At 55.5% G+C, this 20,663-nt stretch overlaps 1 protein-coding gene across 1 annotated transcript in view; it reads left to right on the plus strand.

Moving 5' to 3' along the window:
* Positions 1-12,918: 12,918 nt before the first annotated feature.
* ADAMTS2 (ADAM metallopeptidase with thrombospondin type 1 motif 2) overlaps positions 12,919-20,663 on the plus strand; it is a 227,643-nt gene continuing 219,898 nt past the window's right edge. The window contains 3 exon segments of the mRNA XM_037817818.1: positions 12,919-12,983; positions 12,985-13,043; positions 13,877-14,274. Coding sequence (XP_037673746.1) covers positions 12,919-12,983; positions 12,985-13,043; positions 13,877-14,274 — 522 coding nt within the window.

The raw sequence follows: 20,663 nt of genomic DNA on the forward strand, positions 1-20,663 counted from the left end.
AAAGTCATCTCCAAGCTCTGAGATCTTTGTATGAAGATGTGTTGGGGGAGGCCTAGTGGAGCATTTTCCTCTAAGAACGAAATGGAGCGTCAAATCTCCGTGGCCGAACTTCAATTTATCTGACAATTTAGAAAAATCAAAACCAGCGTCTGGGGCATTTAGAATGTCTGTCTTTCCCAGTTTAATTTCACGGGGATCATGTTACAGCTTTTGGTAAAATGTTTCATTTTAAAGAACTGGTTTCATCAAAGCAGACTTTCCCTCATGGGGTCAGCTCCTTCCGTAAAAGACATTTTCATCAGGGAAAAGCTGTCCCGAGCTTGGACTTACTTGTTGGTTTAGGGTACAGTGAGGAAGTGCTGTGCTCTTTGGATATCCTCTCACAGTCCCTGAGGAGGTGCTAGAGCTGAAATCCAGAATAATTTCTTGAACTCTCCGTGCACATGCATATATCGCTACTGCCTTCCGCTGCCTCTTCTCCGTTCCTTGCTGGTAAGACCCTCCACTTGCTAACTTGTCTCTCTCTACATGTGTGGCCTTTGAACAACTGCCACATCTTCGCCGGGGAGAGCCGGCTGCAAGGAAGGTGTAAGTTACTGTCTTTGGATAAACGGCCTTTGCAGATGTGATTTGAAAAACTTTGAGATGATATCCGGGATTTTCCAAGGTGAGCCGTCAATACAATCATAAGGCCACATTGTAACCTTTTCAGAGGGAGGTGGAGGGAGATTTGAAGCACACACAGGCAGGGTGAAGGCGGGGCTGAGCCTGGGGATGCGGCCGCAAGCCAAGCAATGCCGGCCCCGAGCTGCAGCCTCTGGAGCTGGCTTGCAGCCCAGCAATACCGATTCCAGACCCCGGCTTCCTGTTGTTGTACCCACAGGTCTGTGGTTCATCTGTGACAGCACCACGGAAAACTAACGCAGGAGGGTGAGGAGGAGGGGACCATCGTGGAGAGGATGAGGGGGTAACTCATGAAACCGAGATTTCAGAACTGGGCCGGGAGAGCTGCCAGGGAGCAGGGAAGCCCTTCCCTGGCTTCTGTCTTGTTTCCTGGCTAGACCGTGCCTTATCTGCTCCATTCCTCTTTATCCGTAAGGAGGGAAATGTGGGAGGTTCACGGGCAAGAGGTACTTGCTTTTTGCTTTACACAATTTTGCATGGGTTCACTTGCAACATCAAGGGAAATGGGGAAAAAAAGTCAAATAAAGAAAATTAAATTTAAGGTGTCCTGGATGGCACAAGTTTTCCTAATTCCACAGTCATCCCTATATCTGCATCCTTTGCCTGTGACTCTGCATTTCTCCCTGCTGGGGGGACTATGCCGCCCCCACCCCCCTTGACACTGGGCTGGCCGGTGCAGTGCGGGAGGAAGTGGCAGTGTGCTGGTTGCTTTTTGTTTTTTTTTTTTAAATATATTTGTTTTTCTTTATTTTATTACCCATGTTCCCATACACTGGATAAAGGGAGTGGGAGCCATAAGGTTTTCACCATCACACGGTCACACCATATGAGCTATAGAGTTACACAATCATCATCAAGAACCAAGTCTACTGGGTTACAGTTCAACAGTTTCAGGTATTTCCTTCTAGCTGTTCCAATACACTAAAAACTAAAGGGGATTTCTATAAAATGCATTAGAACAACCTCCAGAATGACCTCTCCACTCCATTTGAAATCTCTCAGCCACTGAAACTCTCTTTTGTTTCATTTATTTTCCCCTATTTTGGACAAGAAGGCTTTCTCAAGTCCATGATGCCAGGGCCAGGCCCATTGCTGGGAGTCATGTCCCACGTAGGGGGAAGGGCAGTGAGTTCACCTGCAGGGTTGGCTTATACAAAGAGGCCACATCTGAGCAACAAAAGAGGTTCTCTGGGGGTGACTCTTAGGCACAATTATAGGTAGGTTTAGCTTGTGCTTTTCAGGAGTAAGTTTCATAAGGGCAAGCCCCAAGACTGAGGGTGTGACATTAAATTGACATTAAATTATATGCTTGCAAGAATATCAGGAATTCCCCAGGTGAGGAAGTTTAATATTTCCACATTTTCCCCCAGTCCCTCAAGGGGACTTAGCAAATAAATATATTTTTTTATTTTCTGTCCAAAATACTGTGGGATGAATCAGGGCATTACATTAACCTGTACAGAATAACAACATCTCATTCTCCATGCTAGCTTCCATGTAATTATGTTTAAATAAACTGACCAGACAGGTTAATTAGATAGTGTGCTACAGACAATATAAATTTTGTACAAAATGAACAGCTGTTAAATAACAGTTAAAACTCAGCAATAGATGTGACTGCTGGAAGAACTTATGATCTAGGAAACTTTACAGTAAGCCTTATTGAGTGTGCTGGTTTTGAGTTCAGGCCATAAGAAACATGGCTAGCTTTCTTTGCTCACTTTTCTAGAAGCTTCTGCCTTCCTCCAGGCGATGAGTTTCCCCAGGAGCTGCTGCCCTCTCAGCCTGGCCCCCAGGAAGCCCATGGGGGCAGCTCTGTGTGCTTGAGAACTCATCATTGTGGCTGTAGGTTGCTGGGTTTTAGGGTGTATCATGCAGGGTTATTGCGACAATGGTGGACTGGTATCTGGGACAGAAATGGAAAACACGTGGTGTTGGCTTTGGAACCAAAAACTGTCATAGGAGGCTGGAAAAAGGATGGCCTGGGGTACGAAACACTTGGAAAAACAGTTCCTTTTGCAATAGTTTGGAGGTTAGAAAAAGCACCTAAAGAAGCCATTGTCTTGGGAGTCATGTCCCACGGAGGGGAAAGGGCAGTGAGTTCACCTGCAGAGATGGCTTAGAGAAGAGGCCACATCTGAGCAACAAAAGAGGTTCTCTGGGGGTGGCTCTCAGGCACAATTACAGGTAGGTTTAGTTTCTACGTAGAATGTTGAAGGCACGAGCTGGCCTGCTGCCTACGCTGGAGAGGAGGTTCAGTGTCCATGGCTGCTGTAACACAGTCACCACAAACTGGGGGGCCTGAAGCATCAGAAGTGTCTTCTCTAATGGCTCTGGGGGCTAGGATTTGGAAACCGAGGCGTCGGCAGGACGAGTACCCTTCCTTGCCTCTCCCAGCTTCTGGGGGTCGCTGGCAATCCCTGGGGTGCCTTGTCTTGCAGACACATCACTGGCTTTTCTGGCCAATGGATGTGCCAGTTTTGTGCCCAAGCCTTAGGAGGCATTGTGTTTGCACGGTCACCCTTCTGGAAGCTTCTAGCCCTTTCTCCCGGGAGCTGTTATCCCTGCACTTTGCAGCCCTCCGAGCAGATGTGGTGCAGAGCTGTCTCCACCAACCTGGCAAAGCTGTGAGCCTGAGAATAAACCTGTCATTATCCTTTTTTATGCCACTGAGACTTAGGGTAGTTTGGGGCATCAGCACTGGTGCAGGACTCGGCGGAGACGGGTGAGGAGGGGACAGAAGGAAAGGGGAGGGTTGCGCTCAGTTCCTGCCACTGCTGGACACGAACCCGGCATTGCACATCATTGTTATTTGCTCAAAAGGAGTCGGGAATCTAGACTTGTAATCTGACATCTCTGAATTTTTTTTTAAATGTATGTTTCTAAATCAATTTTTAAAAAATCACTCGTGTGTCCAAACCAAGCGTGCCGGTGGACCGGGTTCTGCCCCAGGCCTCCAGCTGAGGGCCCGGGTGAGTCTGCAGCTTCCCCACGAGTAAGCACACCCTGGGCAGACCCTGATGGCCAGAGAGGGTGACACTGAGCCCGGCCGGACCCAGCAGGGACCCAGGATTGCAGTGAGGAGGAAGCAACGAGCCTCACAGAACCTGTTCTGGGCAGGAGCCCTGTCAGCTGGACTTGTCATTTCCTTGCCCCTCTGCTCCTTAACGGGACATCTCGGGAATGTTGTCAAGAATCATTTTGCAACAAGATGCGCGGAGAGTTTCTGTAACAACAACATAATGCTGGGATTTTAGCGGCTAAACAAAAAACCCACCCAAACCCAAAACTACTAGGGAAAAGGGAACTCAAACACCAAGTTGAACTCAATTTTCCTGGGTGATGGTCTCCCTTTAAATTTAAACGGAGCTCAAGCTCGTTTTCTCTCCCAGACTTCTAGAAGGTGGCATTCAAAATGTTTACACTTGTTTCATCTGCCTTTTTTTGCCAAGTCCCGATCCACCCTCCCACCCCCCCACTCGTTTCCTTCGTTTCACACTTGTCGTTTCGTTGCACACATATGCTCCATTTTATATATACACAGATATAATTTTTATATATGGCTTGTGAAATATGCCAGACGAAGACGAGTGAAATAGTCCTGCAAACAGCTGGAAAATTATGCAAGAGGGGAGATTAGGCCCATGTACATTCTGTACTGCAAAGTTGCACAACAGACTGAGTTTGTTATAAGCGAGGCTGGGAGGTTTTTATTTTTTCTCTAAGACGTTTCTCAGGAGCCTCAGAACTTGCCTGCGGGAGAGGAGGAGGCCACGCTGGAGCAGTGGGGGAGCCCAGGGAGGACGTGGTGGGGAGGCTGCGGAGGAGCCGGCGAGACCAACCCCCAGAGTCCTGAGGTTCAGAGAGGCCGAAGCCTGAGGTCAGAGAGGCTGAAGCCTGATTTCTAGGGAGAGTGGGGCTTGGCCTTTTGGAGGCATCGGTTTTCCTGCCGGTGCGTGTCGCCCATCCTGGTGGACACAGTGTCTCCGAGGAGCCCTGAGCCAGGCCTCTCTGTACATGACACTGTGCTCGGAGCTTGGGATCTCTGCTTGCACAGCCTGGCTTGCCCGGGACCACCCCTGGCTCTGTGAATTCTCGGGTCCATCCACTGCCGCTCTTGTGCCCTGGGAGGATCTGGGAGAGCAGGGCCTTAGCCACTGAGACCAGGGCTGGGTCCCACCTGGCACTGCCCAGGCCTGTGCACGGGCCCTTGCTGGGTTTTGCACCTCATGTCCTCACCAGTTAAAGCTGGAGAGAGGAACAAATGAGACCTGCCATCAGGGTTGAAAACCTCAACTGCTGAGGCCCAGTTTGGGAGTGAGGGGGGCGGACTGTTCTCTGCTTGTATTAAAAAGATCTGAGGGTCTCAGTGGACCTCAGGTGCCTCAAGGTGGCTGATTAAGCTGTTTGCCTGCTCAAAAATCAAGGGTAATATCGCGGCCAACAGCAATATTCTGTCTGGGCTCTGTCTGCAATGCCGTGTGGACTAAGGGGGTCTGGCAAGTGTCAGAGCAGAGGGTGTGGGGAGCGGGTCAGGATGGAAGGGGGCTTGGGAGGAGGACAGCATAGCACAGACACCGGGGCGGGGTGCCTCTGGGAAGCTGCTGCTCCCCACTAGGGAGTCTGAGGATGAATCCGAGGTCCAGTGGGGGCCCTGGGCTATCATGAAGGAAAGCTGGGGTCCTATGCTCTGGGGGGGGGGCCCTCCAGCAAGCAGGGTGCCCTGTACCCCTCCTCCCCCGTCTGCCCTCCCAGCCCCCTGTGCCTTCAGACCTGTGTTTCAAGGGCTCTGGGGCCCTTCCAGGGGGAGGGTCCCTTGGTGGGCAGCAAGGGGACCATGGAAATAAGCATTTTGGAAAGTTCCAGCAACTTGAGGCTGCTGTGGAGGCTTCCTTGGGAGATAGCTGAGACGGCCGGGGTGGGGGGGCGCCAAGGCCAGGGTTCCCCACGGCCAGGTGGGTGACGGGGTCAGGGGGCAGTGAAGGGTGGGCAGGAATCTACAGACACCCAGCTCACGGCTGCCCCATGGCAGGGCAGGCCCAGAGTGGCCAGACGGGGCCATTTTTTTTCCAGAGACGCCAGAGATGGCAGATTCTCATGGGAAAGCATCTGATTTTAAAACTCTTAGCAAATAATTTGAGTTAAAAACAAAAACCTGGGGGCCACCAGCTGGCAATCCCTTATGCATTCGTTACGATGCTTGAGTTTCGAAGCAACGGCTGATGCCTCTGCTGCTTTATGACAAGCAGTGAGGACGGCGGGGGGTGCTCGGGGGCCTCGAGGAGGTGCACCCGGAAGGGCAAGGGCCTGGGGTCCAGGCCAGGCTCTCCATGCCCCTGTGGGGTGCTGAGCATGTTGGCGGGGCCCTCGCCGGCTCTGTGTGCTTGGGGGTTACTGTGCCCGAATCTTAGCTCCTTCATCCGTAACGGGATGATCACAGTTCCACCTTGTCGGGATGCTAAGAGGACTCGGGAGATGTTTACTGAAGGCCTGGCCCCGGCCCCTCAACTCCTGTTGCTCCCGGTGTCTCATCTCTACCCAGCGGGGACAGAATCCTGGCCTGGCCAGTCCCCTTTGGCCGGGAGAGCTGGTGGTTGTAGGGCAGGGATGTGGGTGATCTTTCACCTGAGAAGGATCCAGGAAACCCCCTCCCAGGGATGGGAACATTATAGCATGCAAGGGCTTCCCCGCTTCTAGAGCATTTTGGAATGGACACGCTCTTGCTTCATCCCCCCTGCCTAAAAGCCTCCACTCAGAACAAAATGCAGACTCCTGCAAATGTGAGCCGCAAGGCCTGACTGTGTTGCCCCCGGCGGCCTCTCTCACCTCATCTTCTGTTTTCTCCTGTTCTCATCGCCCTCCAGATCCACGGCTCACCTTGGTCTTCCTGGAGCCGGGAAGGCTCTTCCCCGCCCAGCTTCTCCGGTTTGCTAAAGCTGCTGTTATGCAAATACCAGAAACAGATTGGCTTTGATACAGGGGATTTATTAGGTTACAAATGTACAGTTCTGAGGCCATAAAGTGTCCAAACTAAGGCATCAACAAGACACTACCTTCACTGAAGAAAGGCCAATGGCGTCTGGAACACCTCTGTCAGCTGGGAAGGCACGTGGCTGGCGGCTGCTTGTCCTTTGCTTCTGGATTCTGGTTTCAAAATGTCTTTCTCCAAAATGTCTCTGGGCTTCTGTCTCTCTTAGCTTCTCTTTCTGTCAGCCTCTGTGTGTCCTTGCTTGTTCTCCCAGGTATTTCTCTCTAAGCATCTGGGGGTCCTCTCTTAGCTCTCCAGGGCCAACTCTGGGCTTCATCTCTTAGCTCAGCATCTCCAAACATCTCCATGCGTCTGGGTCTGTGCTAGCTCTCAGCTGCTACTGGGGCAAACTTGGATCACATATCTTAGCTTCTCTCCAAAATGTCTCTCTCAGCTTCTCTGAGCTCCTTCTCTCCATGAGCTCTCTTAAACGATTCCAGTAAACTAGTCAAGACTCACCTGAATGCGCGAGGTCACATCTCCAAGGAAACAACCTAATCAAAAGGTTCCACCCCACAAGATTGGACTAAGAGATCATGGCTCCTCTGGGGTCCATGACAGCTTCAAGCTGGCACACCTGGGGCTCTGCAGGTGCTGGTGTCTCTGTTTGAGAAGCCCACTGCTTACATGGTCCTTTTCCTGGTAATTTCTCTCTAATCAGGTCTAGGTCTTCCCTGCTCCATGCCCCATTCATTCTTTATCACATTCCCCTTTTGATTTTCTTCATAGCATCTCTCATTGAAATTATCCTATTTGGTTGATGCATTCTACAGATATTTACTGAGCACCTACTATGTACCAGGCTGTGTTTTGCTCATGGCTATATTTCCTACAAGTCATCAGGCAGGGTTGCTACCAGGGCAAAACCAGCCTGGCATCAGGGGCACCGACACGTGCAGTTCAGCCAGCGTTTGGCTCTCAGTTGGTGATGGTGTGAGAAAGGCACGTGGTCTAATGACTCCGGAAACTTCCCAGTGTGCATAGCTCTGCTCACAGGTGTGACGCTCCCTGCACCGGAACTGATAAAGAACAACACCCTCTCACATTTTGGGTGTGTGCCCTGTATCAGTTCTAAGCCCTTCATGTGCATTACGTCACTTAATTCTCAAAACCACCCTGTGGAGGAGGGAGATGTTACTCCACCCATTGTACTTCCATGTTGTTTCCAGATCAAAGGCGACTAGGCACAGAGGTTGCTTATTTCATTAAAAAAAACAACAAACTAAAAAGTATTGCAAATGCTACAGGCATTTTTTTTTTGGACAGAAGAATCAGAAGAAGGGGACACTAATTCATGGGGTGCAGAGATGACCAGCAAATCTGTGCTCTCCGGGAGTCGTGTCAGGTCTTTGCGTTCCTGCAGAAGTGGAAGGACCGTCTGACACCGCTGGGAGGCGCCCGCCATGGGGACCCCTTATCAGTGACGGGGCCTTGGGGTCCTCAGTGGCTGCAGTGACGGCAAAGCTCTCACTGCACCCAGAGTTTGCTGCCACCAGATCATGGTCTCAGCACCTTCCGGAAGCTTCTGCCCCTTGAAGGCCACCTCCATTCTTGTTACTGGGAACTGGGCAGGGTCAGGTTGGACCTGATGGAGCGGCTTGCCTGCTTACAGAGGGGCCCAGGGAGCCCACCACTGGACTTCAGGGACCCCGAGAGGTCAAGCAAAGCTGGGGCCCCCGTTGACGTTCGCAGGAGGGAGGCGATCCCCAGACAGGTTCACAAAGGCCTTCAACACATGAGAACACAACGTGACGGGCTGCATCCTTCGCTGGTCACGTATAAAGAGATGCTGTGACGTGCTCCACAGAGCATGCCGTCTGCAAACGGGACGGACGCACGAGCCACACGAAGGGCGGCTTCTGCCAGCAGGGGAGAGCCTGTGGCTGCGGTGGCCGTCCCCTCCTTTGGGAATCAGGCAAACGTGAAATTTGAGGGCCTGGGGGTACTGGGGTTGACTCTCCAACATCCTCTCTGCCCCCGAGGCTTGACCCAGGCTCATCCCAGGAACTTCCTTTCGCTTGTCAGCTGCTGGTGCAACCACGGGCATGTGATGGGCACGAGAGAGAGAGGACTCAGCGGGGCTCCCGGGAGAGGGCGGGACACGTGGGAGCACTCCAGCCAGATTTCTGCCTGGCCCTAAAACCAGCTGTCCTGGCACGTGGGATAAAGCTTTCCTTATGGCCGGAGCGGCTCTCCTACTTGCAGCCAAGGGCAACCTCAGGGATCTGCAGACCTTGCCCACATGGGGAGCCTGGATCAAATGTCCCTCCTGGCCCCCGTGAGATGCCGGCACAGGTCGGCCCGGGACCTTGACCCTGAGCCCAGCAGCCCCAGGTGCCACTGCCTGGCCCACCCTGACAGCCGCCTTTAAGTTCTTGAGCCCGGCTCCCTCTCTGCTCGGGTGAGCCCTGTGCAGTGGCGGGTCCCAAGCAGACGCTGAGCTTTTGTGTCCCCTGAGGAGTCACCATGGCTGAGACTGAGTCTGGGTCTCCACCTTGTGTCCCCCTGTGGGTGTGTCGGCCGAGACTCGGTCCCCAGCCTTCAAACTTCAAGCACTGTGTTTTCCACTTCCAGGCAGAACCGACCCGAGTGGCGTTGGGACAGCTCCGCGTGCAACAGGGCGAGGAAAACAATTGCTGCTAGAAACCACCCACATTTCCTCTTTTGTGGGGCGCAGCTCCCCTCTCAGAGTGTGTGCAGTGGTGGGCGGTGGTGGCTGCCTCTTGGCACCTCGACCAGCCCCTTCTCGTTTCCGGAGCTGCCGAAGCAAACACCGGGCAGTGGGTTGGCTTGGACAACGGGAATTTATTGGCTCACGGTTTTGAGGCTGAGAAAGTCCAAATCCAGGCGTCAGCGAGGCGATGCCCCCTCCCAGGAGGCGGTGGCGCTCTGGGCTGGCTGCCGGCCACCCTCGGGCCTTGGCTTTTCGGTCACGTGGCGATGCACGTGGCGCTTCTCAGGGCCTCTCCGTCCTCTTCCGGGTTCTGCTGACTTGTAGCGTCCGGCGGGTCCCTCTGGCTGCCCCTCCCGCTCTGGGACTTTCCCTATGAGGGCTCCAGGAGTAGGATTAGGACCCATCTGACTGAGCTGGGCCACCCCTTACTGAAGTCACTCCATCCGAAGTGCCTATTTACAAGTGTTCACACCTGCAGAAATGGATTAAGTTTAAGGGGATGTTTTTCTAGGCACGTACAACTCCAAACCACCACAGCTGTTAACCCTCGTGGCTTGTTATGCTCTGCGTACGGGTCCCTGTGGGGCTGGGAGAGCACAGGTCCGTCCCCACGACCCCTGGGAGATTGCTCGTTGCAAAGGGGACCAGGAAACCCTGCTGCCTCCTTCTGCTTGCAGCTGGCAGTGGGGGCAGAGCCTGCCTGGGAAGGTGACAGAAGACCTTCTGCAGGGGACATGCATAGTGATTTCTGACACTCAAGATAACGAGGGGCAGTTTCCAGCTCTTTCTGCACCTCACATCCTTGGGAAGATTTCCAGTTGGAGGGCAAGGGGAGTGGGTTTGGAGAGCCAAAGCTGACTGGGAGAAGTTGACTGGAAATTGCCCTTCTTCCTCCAGCTAATCCAGCACCTGCAGGGACCAGGCTGGTAATAGTCACGAGGAGCAGGTGGGTGTTGTACATTAGGGAGTGGTGGGGACTGCGTCAGCCTAAAGACATTCAGTTTCAACCAAACACAAATGCACATTGAACAAAGCACGCAGTCCTTAGTTTGTGTCTTGGGGATGTAGACTGACTAATAGATGTGAGCAAAGAATTGCTGGGGGTTTCTGCATCCCATATTTCACCAGGAGCAGGAGAGGAGGGATGGGGGAATGGGGGACAAATACCAGAGGATCAGAAAGCATTGGGATGTATTTATAACCCCCCTGCACCCCCCATGGAGGGTTTAACTGTAGTTTTGATGCATGTGTGTGATTCATCCACTCAGCCTCATGGGGTAGCATGGTGGGGTGATCTGGGGCTCTCTGGGTGGAGAGAGGGAGAGAGCCTCCAGAGGCTGGGGGCATGTGGGAAAGAGCAGCTGCCTGGAGTTAGGAGTGTCAGAGAGACAAACCCCCTTCAGAAAAGAACCTTAGAGAAGGTATCCCTTAGTGTGTGAGGCATTTCGCTAACTGGACACGGCAACAAACATCCACTCACAAAGTGAGAAAGACATTATTTCTTCTCAGTTCTCCTTCCATCCTTCTGATTGCATCAAAGGAAAGCCCTCTGTTTGTGCTAGTCTGTCTCAACACTTTTGTAACACTTGCTAATCAGCTCCAGCCCCAGCGCCTTTTGCGGGCAGTAGCATCTGGAATTTGATAATATTGTTGCTTTTATTTGATTTAATTTTGAGGGCCGGGATTGATGGTGAGGGATGTTGGCTTTTCCATGGATGGTGGTGATTTAAAGTATCTATAGCAAAGTTGAGTGAATTGTTAAACACTGCATAAAGAAATAATGGTAGTGGTCATAGGATATGGCAACGATGGCGAGTGTGGCAGGGAAGTGCGTGACATTTGGGTGGCGGTGGCAGGTTGTGACTCTTGCAGAGGTGAGGCTGTTGGTTGAGTTTCACTCATCTTTTGAGGAGGATGCAAGCACAGACAAACCACACGAGAGGTGAGTGGAGGAGACTCGCAGATCCCAGGACCACCACCCACTTAGCTGGCCCTAACTCCCTCAGCCTTCGGGATTCAGCTCAGATGCCACTTCTTACAGGAAGCCCTCCTGGATGCCTGGCTCCTCCCACCTCACTCATCGCCCTCCACCTTTCTCTGCAGTCAGCAGGGTGTGGGGAGGGGCCCTGCAGCACGGTGCAGAAGCAGGAGTGTGGGCCCAAGAAAAGTTGGAAATCTAAATTTTATCTGAAATCTCCTATTTAAATTTGTTAGTTTTTAGGGAAACTCTTGGTACAGACCCGCCTTTGGGGCCCTCAGTGGCCTCACCTCTAGGTCCCTGGCTATGACAGAAGCGAGGATACAAAATCACAGCTTGTGCAAGTTGTGCAAGGCACGTGCTTCCCCATGAGCCTGGGCCCGCCTAGTGGGCAGGGAGGGGGCCTGGGTCATCTCTGGGTCCCCCGACCTGTCCGAGCTGCAGTCTGCTGCACACAGAATGAATGGAGAGCGAAAGGGACAGGTGCCCACACTCCGGGGAAGTGGGTTTCACTGCAGAGAGACACCCCAAGTTGGGGGTCTCACAGACACATGCCTGGGAGGGAGCCCCCAGGCAGGACCTGGGGAGGGAGGGTCACTGGGCTGGGGACACTGACTCTAGGCAGTGGAAACCTCAGGACCTTGCTGGAGAGGAGGCATCCCAGAGGGAACTGAACCTGCCCCTGGAGGGAGCCAGGACGCTTTTGGATGTGGAGTTGGAAATGGTCGGCAGAGCGTGGAGAGGCTCTCTGAGGCTGGGGCACTGGATGCCCAGGGGGACAGAGGCCACTGGGCGGGATCCAGGGACGGGGAGGACCAGGAGCTGAGCTGCGCTTCAGGAGGGAGGTCCCGGGTCTACAGAAGGAGGCTGAGCTCAGGGGCTGCAATGGAGAAACAGAGCAGGACAGGCCGAGAGGGGTTGGAGACGGAGGCCTCTGCAAGGGCAAAAGTTGGTCTTGGAGGTGGTCCCTGGAGAGGACCCTCCCGCCTCTGGGGCCTCCCCCGGGCCTCGGGGCGCGCTCCCAGCCCTCTCCCGGCGCCCCCTCCCCCGGGCCCCGGCAGCCGGCACCTCCTGCCTCCATCCTCGCGCCGCGTCCCGCCCCAGGGCGCAGGGGGAGGGTGCCGCCCGCGCGCGCGCCCCGAGGAATCTTCGGGTGGGGATGCGCCTCCGAGGACGCGGGCCACGCCGAGGGGGGTGCCGGGGCTCCCCGGCCCGGCCCGCAGCGCTTCTCCGCCGCCGCCTGGGGGTGTCTGTGCCTCGCGGCGCGCCGGGAACCGCGGCGACGGCGGCCGCGCCAAGAAGCGCCGGGTCACCGCGGGCGGAGGCGCCCGCCGTCCCCGCCCTCGCTCCCGCCTCCCTCGCGCGCTCCTTCCCCCGCTCCCGCCTCCCCTCCGCGCTCCTCCGCCCGCCCTCCGCGCCGCGCCTCCTCCGCCCCGCGCCCTGCGGAGCTGCAGCTGCGGGCGGCTCCAGCTGCCCCCAGATGTGGGCTGGGCGGCGCGCGGGTAACTTTCGCGCCGGCTGCGAGTGCGGGGCCCCGGCCGCGGGCCGCCTGCCATGGAGCCGCCAGCGGGAGCCGCTCGCCGCCCGCTCTGCCCCGCGCTGCTGCTGCTGCTGCTTGCTGCTGCTGCCGCCGCCGCCGCCGCCCGCGGACGCCCGGCTCGCTGTCGCCAACCGGCCCCCCAGGTAGCCGACCGCGGGGTCCCGGCGCCCGGAGACCCCCGACCCCCGCCCCGCGCGGGCCCCGCCGCCCCCTCCCCAGGCGTGGTCCGGCCCGACTTGGGCAAACTCCGCGCGCCCCGCCCGGGGCCAAGTCTGCCAACTTCGGGGCCGGGCTGGTCGCGCAGGGGCGCACCCCCGGGCGCCTCCTCGGGCCGGAGGGGGCCCCGGAGCTCTCGCGGCTCCCGGCCCCCGGGGCGCTGAAGGTGGGGAGACCGAGGGCCGGATAAGACCCGCGGCGGAGAGCGCAGCGGCAGCAAGGGCGAGGCGGCGCCCCGGGCTCGCGTCCGGGGACGCTCGGGAGGAGCCCCGGTGCCAGGCGCGCCGCCTCGGGCCCTGGGGATCGGTCGGGGCGACTAGGAGGGGATCCCTGGAGATCGGAGGGACCCTGCTCCATTCTTCTCCATCCTCGGGCACCCTGGGAGAGGGGGTCGACAGCGAGCTTCCCGGAGCTGGACAGAGGACAGGCCGCCCGATCCCGGGGGCGCCGAATCTTCGCCGCTCCGGAGGCGAGCGGGGAAGGCACTCGGGCGGGCCGCGGAGGAGTCGAGGCGCACGGGTAGGGGCCAACCGAGAATGGCTTCCGAGCAGTCCCATGTCCTGCCAAGGACGGTGGGATCAAGGGGGGCGGGGGGCCCTCCGAGGGGCCTTCCCCTGAGGAACTGAGATGTCGGCGGAGCTCCAATACAGAGAGGGGCGTGGGGCAGAGCTCCTGGCGTGCAGGGTCCCGGGGCAGGGACAGCCCGGGGGCGGTGGGCATCCGGGTTGGTGGCCGCGTTGACGCCCCTTCCCGTTGCAGGCGGGCCCCTGGCGCACGGAGCGGAGCGCATCCTGGCGGTGCCGGTGCGCACAGACGCCCAGGGCCGCTTGGTGTCCCACGTGGTGTCGGCGGCGACAGCCAGCGCGGGAGTACGAACCCGCAGGGCTGCCCCGGGCCAGACCCCGGGCTTCCCCGAAGGCCCCGAGGAGGACCCGGGCGGCCGTCTCTTCTACAATGTCACGGTCCTCGGCCGAGATCTGCACCTGCGGCTGCGGCGCAACTCCCGCCTCGTGGCGCCCGGGGCCACGGTGGAGTGGCAGGGCGAGCCGGGCGCCACGCGCGTGGAGCCCCTGCTGGGGACCTGCCTCTACGTCGGCGACGTGGCCGGCCTGCCTGACGCTTCCTCCGTGGCTCTCAGCAACTGCGACGGCCTGGTAAGTGAGGGTGTGCGCCTCTGGCTTCTTTCCTACCCGTGGTTCTTGTTGGGGCTTCAGAAGCCAGTGACCTGAGAGTCCCCCACAAGGCCGGGCCTGCAGGAGGCCGGCACCCCCAGTCTGTTTTGGAAGACCAGTCTGTTTTGACTGTACTGAGAAGGGTGCAATTTGTGCAGGGAGAGGGACTGGTGTGTGTATTTGCACATGGGTTTTGGGAATGTGGCGTGTGCATCTGGCTGTATTTGTGAATGGGCCTTGGTGCCTCCGTGGGTCAGAGAGTTGGTTAAGTGTGTGTCCCTGTGCATGTGCGACCAGTGGTGTGTGTGTGCGTGTGTGTGCACGCTGGCAGACAGTTTTCTTGTTTCTGTGTGTGCAGCTGGTGACAGCCCTGGGAGCAGGCAGGCGTGCTGAAGTGCCGTTTGTGCTCTGTCCCTTGGCTGACTGGGAGCCACTGATTTTTTTTTTTTTTACGTTGTGGTTTCTTGGTGAACTCCAACTGGTTACTTGAAAAGTGAGTTTGCTCTCTGAGTTTTGAGCCAAGGGGGACATTTGGAAAATGCAGGTTGCAGTGCCCATGGGCTGCTCAGCTCTTGGTATGTGGGTGGGTGGGGTCAGGCCCGGAAGGACAGGAAAGAAGTTGGGAGTCCCTCGGGGACTGCCTAGGCCACCCGGTGTGGCTGGAGCCTGGGAAGTTCTGCTCCCAGGGAGCCCGAGGGAACGAGGTGGGCACAAGGGGGCCCCTGAGGAAGTCTGGATGGGCGCTCAGGGAGAGGCCGACATTGGCAGTTCCGTCCGGCGGCTCGGTGGCCTGGCATGAGGCAGAAGCCACTGCAGTTTTCTATTTTGGTTTGGGTGTCTGCTGGCCGGACCTCTGTGGCCGCCGCTGTGGCTTCAGCCTCAATTGGTGCTCAGGGCACTCCCGCTTCAAGCGCGTGCGGTGCCCCCAGTCCAGCTGGCTCTGGACACGCCCGTCCCTGGGCCACCGAGAGGGCTCCTCTGTCGTCTGCAGAGCCGGCAATTACACTCGAGCTGAACCGCCGCAGGCGTTCTTTTTATGGAGACACAGGAAAGACACTCAGGAAAAATCACTGCTTTTGGCCGGGTTTGGTTAGAGCCCGGGAGCAGTGTAAAGAACTATAAATGTCCTTGGAGGAGCTGGGCTAAAATGGTGCGGAGTTTCAGATTCCCCGGTTGTCTCCGAGGATGTCCCAAGCCTCATGGGTGTGTCACATTTTACGCTGGCATGAACTCCCTACATGAAAGGGGACTCGGGGTTGGGGTGGGGGCGGGGTGGACACGGATGCAGCCTGTTGTGTGCCAACTCCTGCGTACAAATGAATTCCCGATGCGGAGCACTTCAGGGAGGCTTCGTGCTGTATCATTCATTCATCTGTCCATGCAGCAACGCATTATTCAGCCAGTACCTCCTAACGCGCGTATCCCCTGTATTGACGAGACCTGGCGGGCCCGTTACCCACCCCAGGGGCTCAGATCCTCGGGGCGGTGGCTGGGCTGAGGGGCTGGCCCGGGAGTTGAGTTGCCAGCTGGGAAAGGCACATGTTGGCCTCCTGGGCAGAGGGGTCGGCACACACGGAGCTACCAGGCATGAATTGGCCTGGTTGGGACAGACGGGGTGAGATGTCAGTCATGTGTGCTGGGCTCCCGTGGGCACACGACAGAGCTGGGAAAAGGATGCGGTTGGAGTAGAGATGGAGATCTGTCCATGTGGCCTTGAATGCCACCACTGAATAACGGCCTCGACACAGTGGGCAGCATCCGTGGGCTTTTCTTCTTTTCTTTTTCATTTGTTCTTATTTCACAGCAGTTAACTCCACAGCCCTTTAAATCCCTCTGTGCATCCATAATGGAGTCACACCTCAAGCTCCCTTACCCCTCCTCACGCTGCCCTGCAGGGAGGCTTCGTCGTCTCCGCTTTGGAGACGCAGCAGCTGAAGTTGCCGGAGCTCAAGGGACTTGCCCCAGACCCCGCAGCCAGTGAAGGCAGGAATCTGATGGGGTTGTTTGGCTCCCTCTGCCCCGGGGTTCCCAAGCCTGGGAAGGTGAGGGGCGCTGAGATAGAACAGAACGAATAAATCCTGTGTGCTCGCTCTTGTCTGCTCAGCCACCCGTGCCTGTCACCGCCATGCCACACGGGGTCTCCTTGCCCCGCAGCTCCCGCACTTCCTCGGAGGATGCAGTGGGGTCTCATTACTCCCAGGAGTTTTGGTCTAAAAGTCACTGTGGACACTGAATCGGTGCACCTGGGGGAAACGCAGGGTTAGGTTCCTCTCATTTTCATCAGCCCATCAGTCCGTTACCTTGTTTGTGTGTTTATGCTTAAGGACACCTGATCTGCTATGCATATTGGTGATTCATTGACATTGAACTCATGGCCAAAAGCACTGAAATTTGTGCCTGAATGAAGCTTACCAAGTATGTGGAATTTTCTCCGTAAGGTACATCCAGGCTTCCTGTGTTTTAGGGGCACTGCACAGCACGTCTGCCCTATTTTAAATCTTGAGATTGCCAACAAAAACACAATGCAACAAACAGGGCACTAGATAGACCATGAAAAGATGCTCGTGTACGCGCTGAGAGCTGAAACAAGAAGGCAGAGCACAGCCTTGTTGGACTTGGCTGGGAACCTGCACGTTGGGCGACTCAAAATTTTCACCACGCTGTGCTCGGCCATGAAGGACTGCAAAAGAGGCCATGGGTGTTGATTTTGGGGTTACAAATAAATGTCAGCAAGTAGCAAGTTTGCAAACATGGAGTCTGTGAGCGATGAGGATCAACTGTCTCCAAATACACCAAAGCAGGATATGTCAGGGTTTCGTGTGCAGGCAAAGCCCTGGGGATCTTGTAAAAATGCAGGTTCTGTTCCAGCCAGTGGGGGATGGAACTGACATCCTGCGGTTCTAGTAAACTCTCAGGTCAGGCTGATGCTGCTGGCCTGTGGACCACACTCTGAGAAGCAAGGCTCTACAGCTCCGTTTCTCAAAGAGTGTTCCGTGGCACAAGTTGCTCTGAGCAAATGGGGTTCGATGGAGAAACCAGTTTGGGAAACACTGCATTAGGTGTTGTTTCTGGGAGATCCAAGGCGTCCCATCAGGGTGTATGGGTGCTGAGAAGTTAGATCATAAAGAAACCTCTCCAACTTGGTGTAGTCCAGCACTCTCACACTGATGGGACCAAGGAACCCTTTCTTTAAGGAATGCGTGGAGCTAGACTTCCAGGAAGTGTGGAGGGAACCTGGGGCAGAGGTCAAGGTGCAAGATCACTGCAGGTGCCATGGGCTTGCATCTTAAGTTTGATGCTTAGGTGGGACATGCCTCTCCCAAGAGCCATGGGCCCTTTCAGGCCTATTTTCCTACCCCTTGGGAATCCTGCTCAGCTACCTGCCTGGCTGAGTTTGTTTCTCTGCTTTAAAGGATGGCAGTTGTAACTTTCTTTAATATGAACTGAAATCTCCTGATGCATTTGGTGCAATGGGATTCTTATTTCAGTGTGTTGGTTGGGAAGCTTTCAGTAGCAAGAGGCAGAAAACTCAAGTCCAGTTCATTGAATCAGGAAGGGGAACTTAGCTCTCATGGCGGAATGGGCTTCAGGTATGGATAGATCCAGGTGCTCCCTCCAGGTCTCTTGCTGTCCTGTGTATTGACTTCTTTCTCAGGTAGTTTCCCTCTGAGGCGAATCAGGGGGCCCCAGCCATGCTGATAGCTCCAGCTGAGCTCTGCACAAGTCACGGCCTGAGGTTTGCAGGACCCTATAAACTGAGAATGTGGGAGGCACTGCTTCCCAAAGTGACAGAAATCAGGACCCCTGGTCAGCCAAGGTGCAGTTTCTGTTGGAGTCAGGTAGAGGTGCATACCTGAGAGATCCTCATGAAGATAAGCTGTGTAAGACATGCCGTGCACCTTCTCTCCCAAGAGGCTGGTAAAGGCTGAGTTTCCGGTTTCCTTACAAGCCACTTGACAGACGTTTTTCATAATATTCACCAGGATGGGTTGAAGTTTGCTTTTTCACAGTGCATCAGGAAAAAAAAATGCTTAACAAAGTCTTCTTGTACTTCACGATGCTACGGAAGGGCCTTCTGGGACCTCTTGGGACTCGTGGGTAGCTGTGTTAATTTCCCATCAATTCTTCCATGCTCATTAAAACCCAATGGAAATTAAGACCACACCCCCACTCTGTACCTCAGGCCTCATTGTTGTGACGGGGGCATCTGGCCTGAGTCTCCTGCCTGCCTTTGAGGTTGAAGGGGAAGGTCAGACTCCCAAAGCACATGGCAGGGACAGGGGTTCCCTCATACAACAAGGGGAAGGACGAGCGTGTTGGACAGATGCCACAATTGCCACCACTTTCCAGCTGATTTGAGGCTTGAGGCCCATAACAAAACAAAACAACACAGAAGACAAAAGCAGCCCTCTGGCCCTGCACCCCCATGCTCTGGGCCCAGCCAGCCTCCAGCCCCGTTTGTCACCGTGTCCCCACCAACTGGGCTCCAGCCACGCGGGACTTTTTCAAACCCTGGATGCTCCCAGCTCAGGGCCTCTGCACAAGCCGTGCTCTCTCCCTAGACCCTTCTCACCCCGTCCCTCTTTATCTGGCTCACCCTGAAGGTCTCCTCCAAACACCACTGCCTCCAGGAAACCTTCTTGGATAGTTTACTCGCACCCATGCTTCTTGGTAACTTGTGTCCCGAGCCGCAGGTCCGTGGAGCGTCTGGTTTCTGTGTGTGGCTGTGCGTTCCCTGCCCTGGCCCTGGCTGTGTGGTCAGCACCGGCTGGGGCTGGGTGGAGCTCACGTGGGAGCTGGGCAATGAGAGTGCTCAGGAAAGTGGGGTTGGAAGCAGGCGCAGGGGAGGATGGGGGGCCCCCCGGAGACCCTTCACTCCAGTGTCCGCAGACTGGCCTGCCTCTCTCGCCCTCATCTGACCCAGGATGTCCCCCCTCCCTGGGGTGGGACCCTTGGAGAATGGTTGAAAGCTCTGCCTCTTTCCCCACAGGAATTCCCTTGATTTTGCACAGGTTTCTGTGCTCCTCAGGGTTTGTAGAACCAATTTCTATCTTAAAAAAAAAAAAAAGAAAAAAGAAATCTATTGAGTGGGACTTCTCCAAACCATTGCTTTCCTAGTTAAAAAGTGAAAAAAAAAAAAAAAAAAAGGCATACCAAGCTTGCTCTTTGCCTTCTGCCAACCACTCTTGGATTGCCCTCTTTCTTCTTGACTGAAAGATAGACGTGATGACTGGAGGCCCCGCAGCCCTCATGGGGCCATGAGGAGACGAACCAGGGACTAAGTGTGGTGAACAGAGAGAGAGAAGGAGCCTGAGTTCTGATGATGTTCTCAAACTGCACCAGCGCTGAGCTGTCTACCTCTGGATTTCTTCTTACATCACGTTGCTGATTCTTCTGACCTCGTGCAGGCAAACAGGTCCCATCTGAAGACTGCGTGTCGGCCCTGAGGTCCCCCGACAAGGGCTGTGGAGGCAGATCTGGAGCTGCTGGTGGCTGTGGTGGCAGCATCTGTAGCTGGGCCCGGGCTGTCCTGCAGGGGCTACAGAGCGGGCAAGAGCCATTCTGGGGGTTTGCTGAGAAAGCGACGTCATGTCATCCCAGCCCCCTTCGCAGCCCCCAGGACCTCCTGGTCGACTTCCCCACCAGCTTTTCTCTGGGGGCTTGTTGGTGGGTGGGTGGGGGCTTTCCCAGCCCTTCCTTCCTTCTTTCACTGGGACTGGAGAGAGACGAGTACCGAATGGTGGCTGCCAAGACGGATGTTGAGCAGTCAGGGAGTGTTCCGGTTTGCTAGCGCTGCTGGAATGCAAAACACCAGAAATGGATTGCCTTTTATAAAGGGAGTTTATTTGATTACAAAGTTACACTCTTAAGTCCATAAAGTGTCCAAGATAAGCCATCAACAATCGGGTACCTTCACTGGAGAAAGGCCATTGGCATCCAGAAAACCTCTGTTAGCTTGGAAGGCACGTGGCTGGTGTCTGCTTGCTCCCAGGTTGTGTTTCAAAATGGCTTTCTCCAAAATGTCTGTGTGTCAGCTTCTTGGGGCGAACTCTGGGCTAGTACCTCCAAAGCATCAGCAAAACTCTGCTTTCAATGCCGTCTTCAAAATGTCTCTGTAAGTTGCAGCTCCCCCAAAATGTCACCCTCAGTGCTGTCTGTGTTCCTTCCATTTGTCAGCTCCTTTATAGGGCTCCAGTGGCTTAATTAAGACCCCCCTGAATGGGCAGGTAACACCTCCATGGAAATTATCCAATCAGAGGTCTTGCCCACAGTTGATTGAGTCACATCTCCATGGAAACACTCAATCAAATAATTCCAATCTAATTGATGCTAATACATCTGCCCCACAAGGTTGCATTAAAGAACACGGC

Source organism: Choloepus didactylus, chromosome 24 (genome assembly GCF_015220235.1).
Source record: "Choloepus didactylus isolate mChoDid1 chromosome 24, mChoDid1.pri, whole genome shotgun sequence".
In the NCBI taxonomy this organism is placed as follows: domain Eukaryota; kingdom Metazoa; phylum Chordata; class Mammalia; order Pilosa; family Megalonychidae; genus Choloepus; species Choloepus didactylus.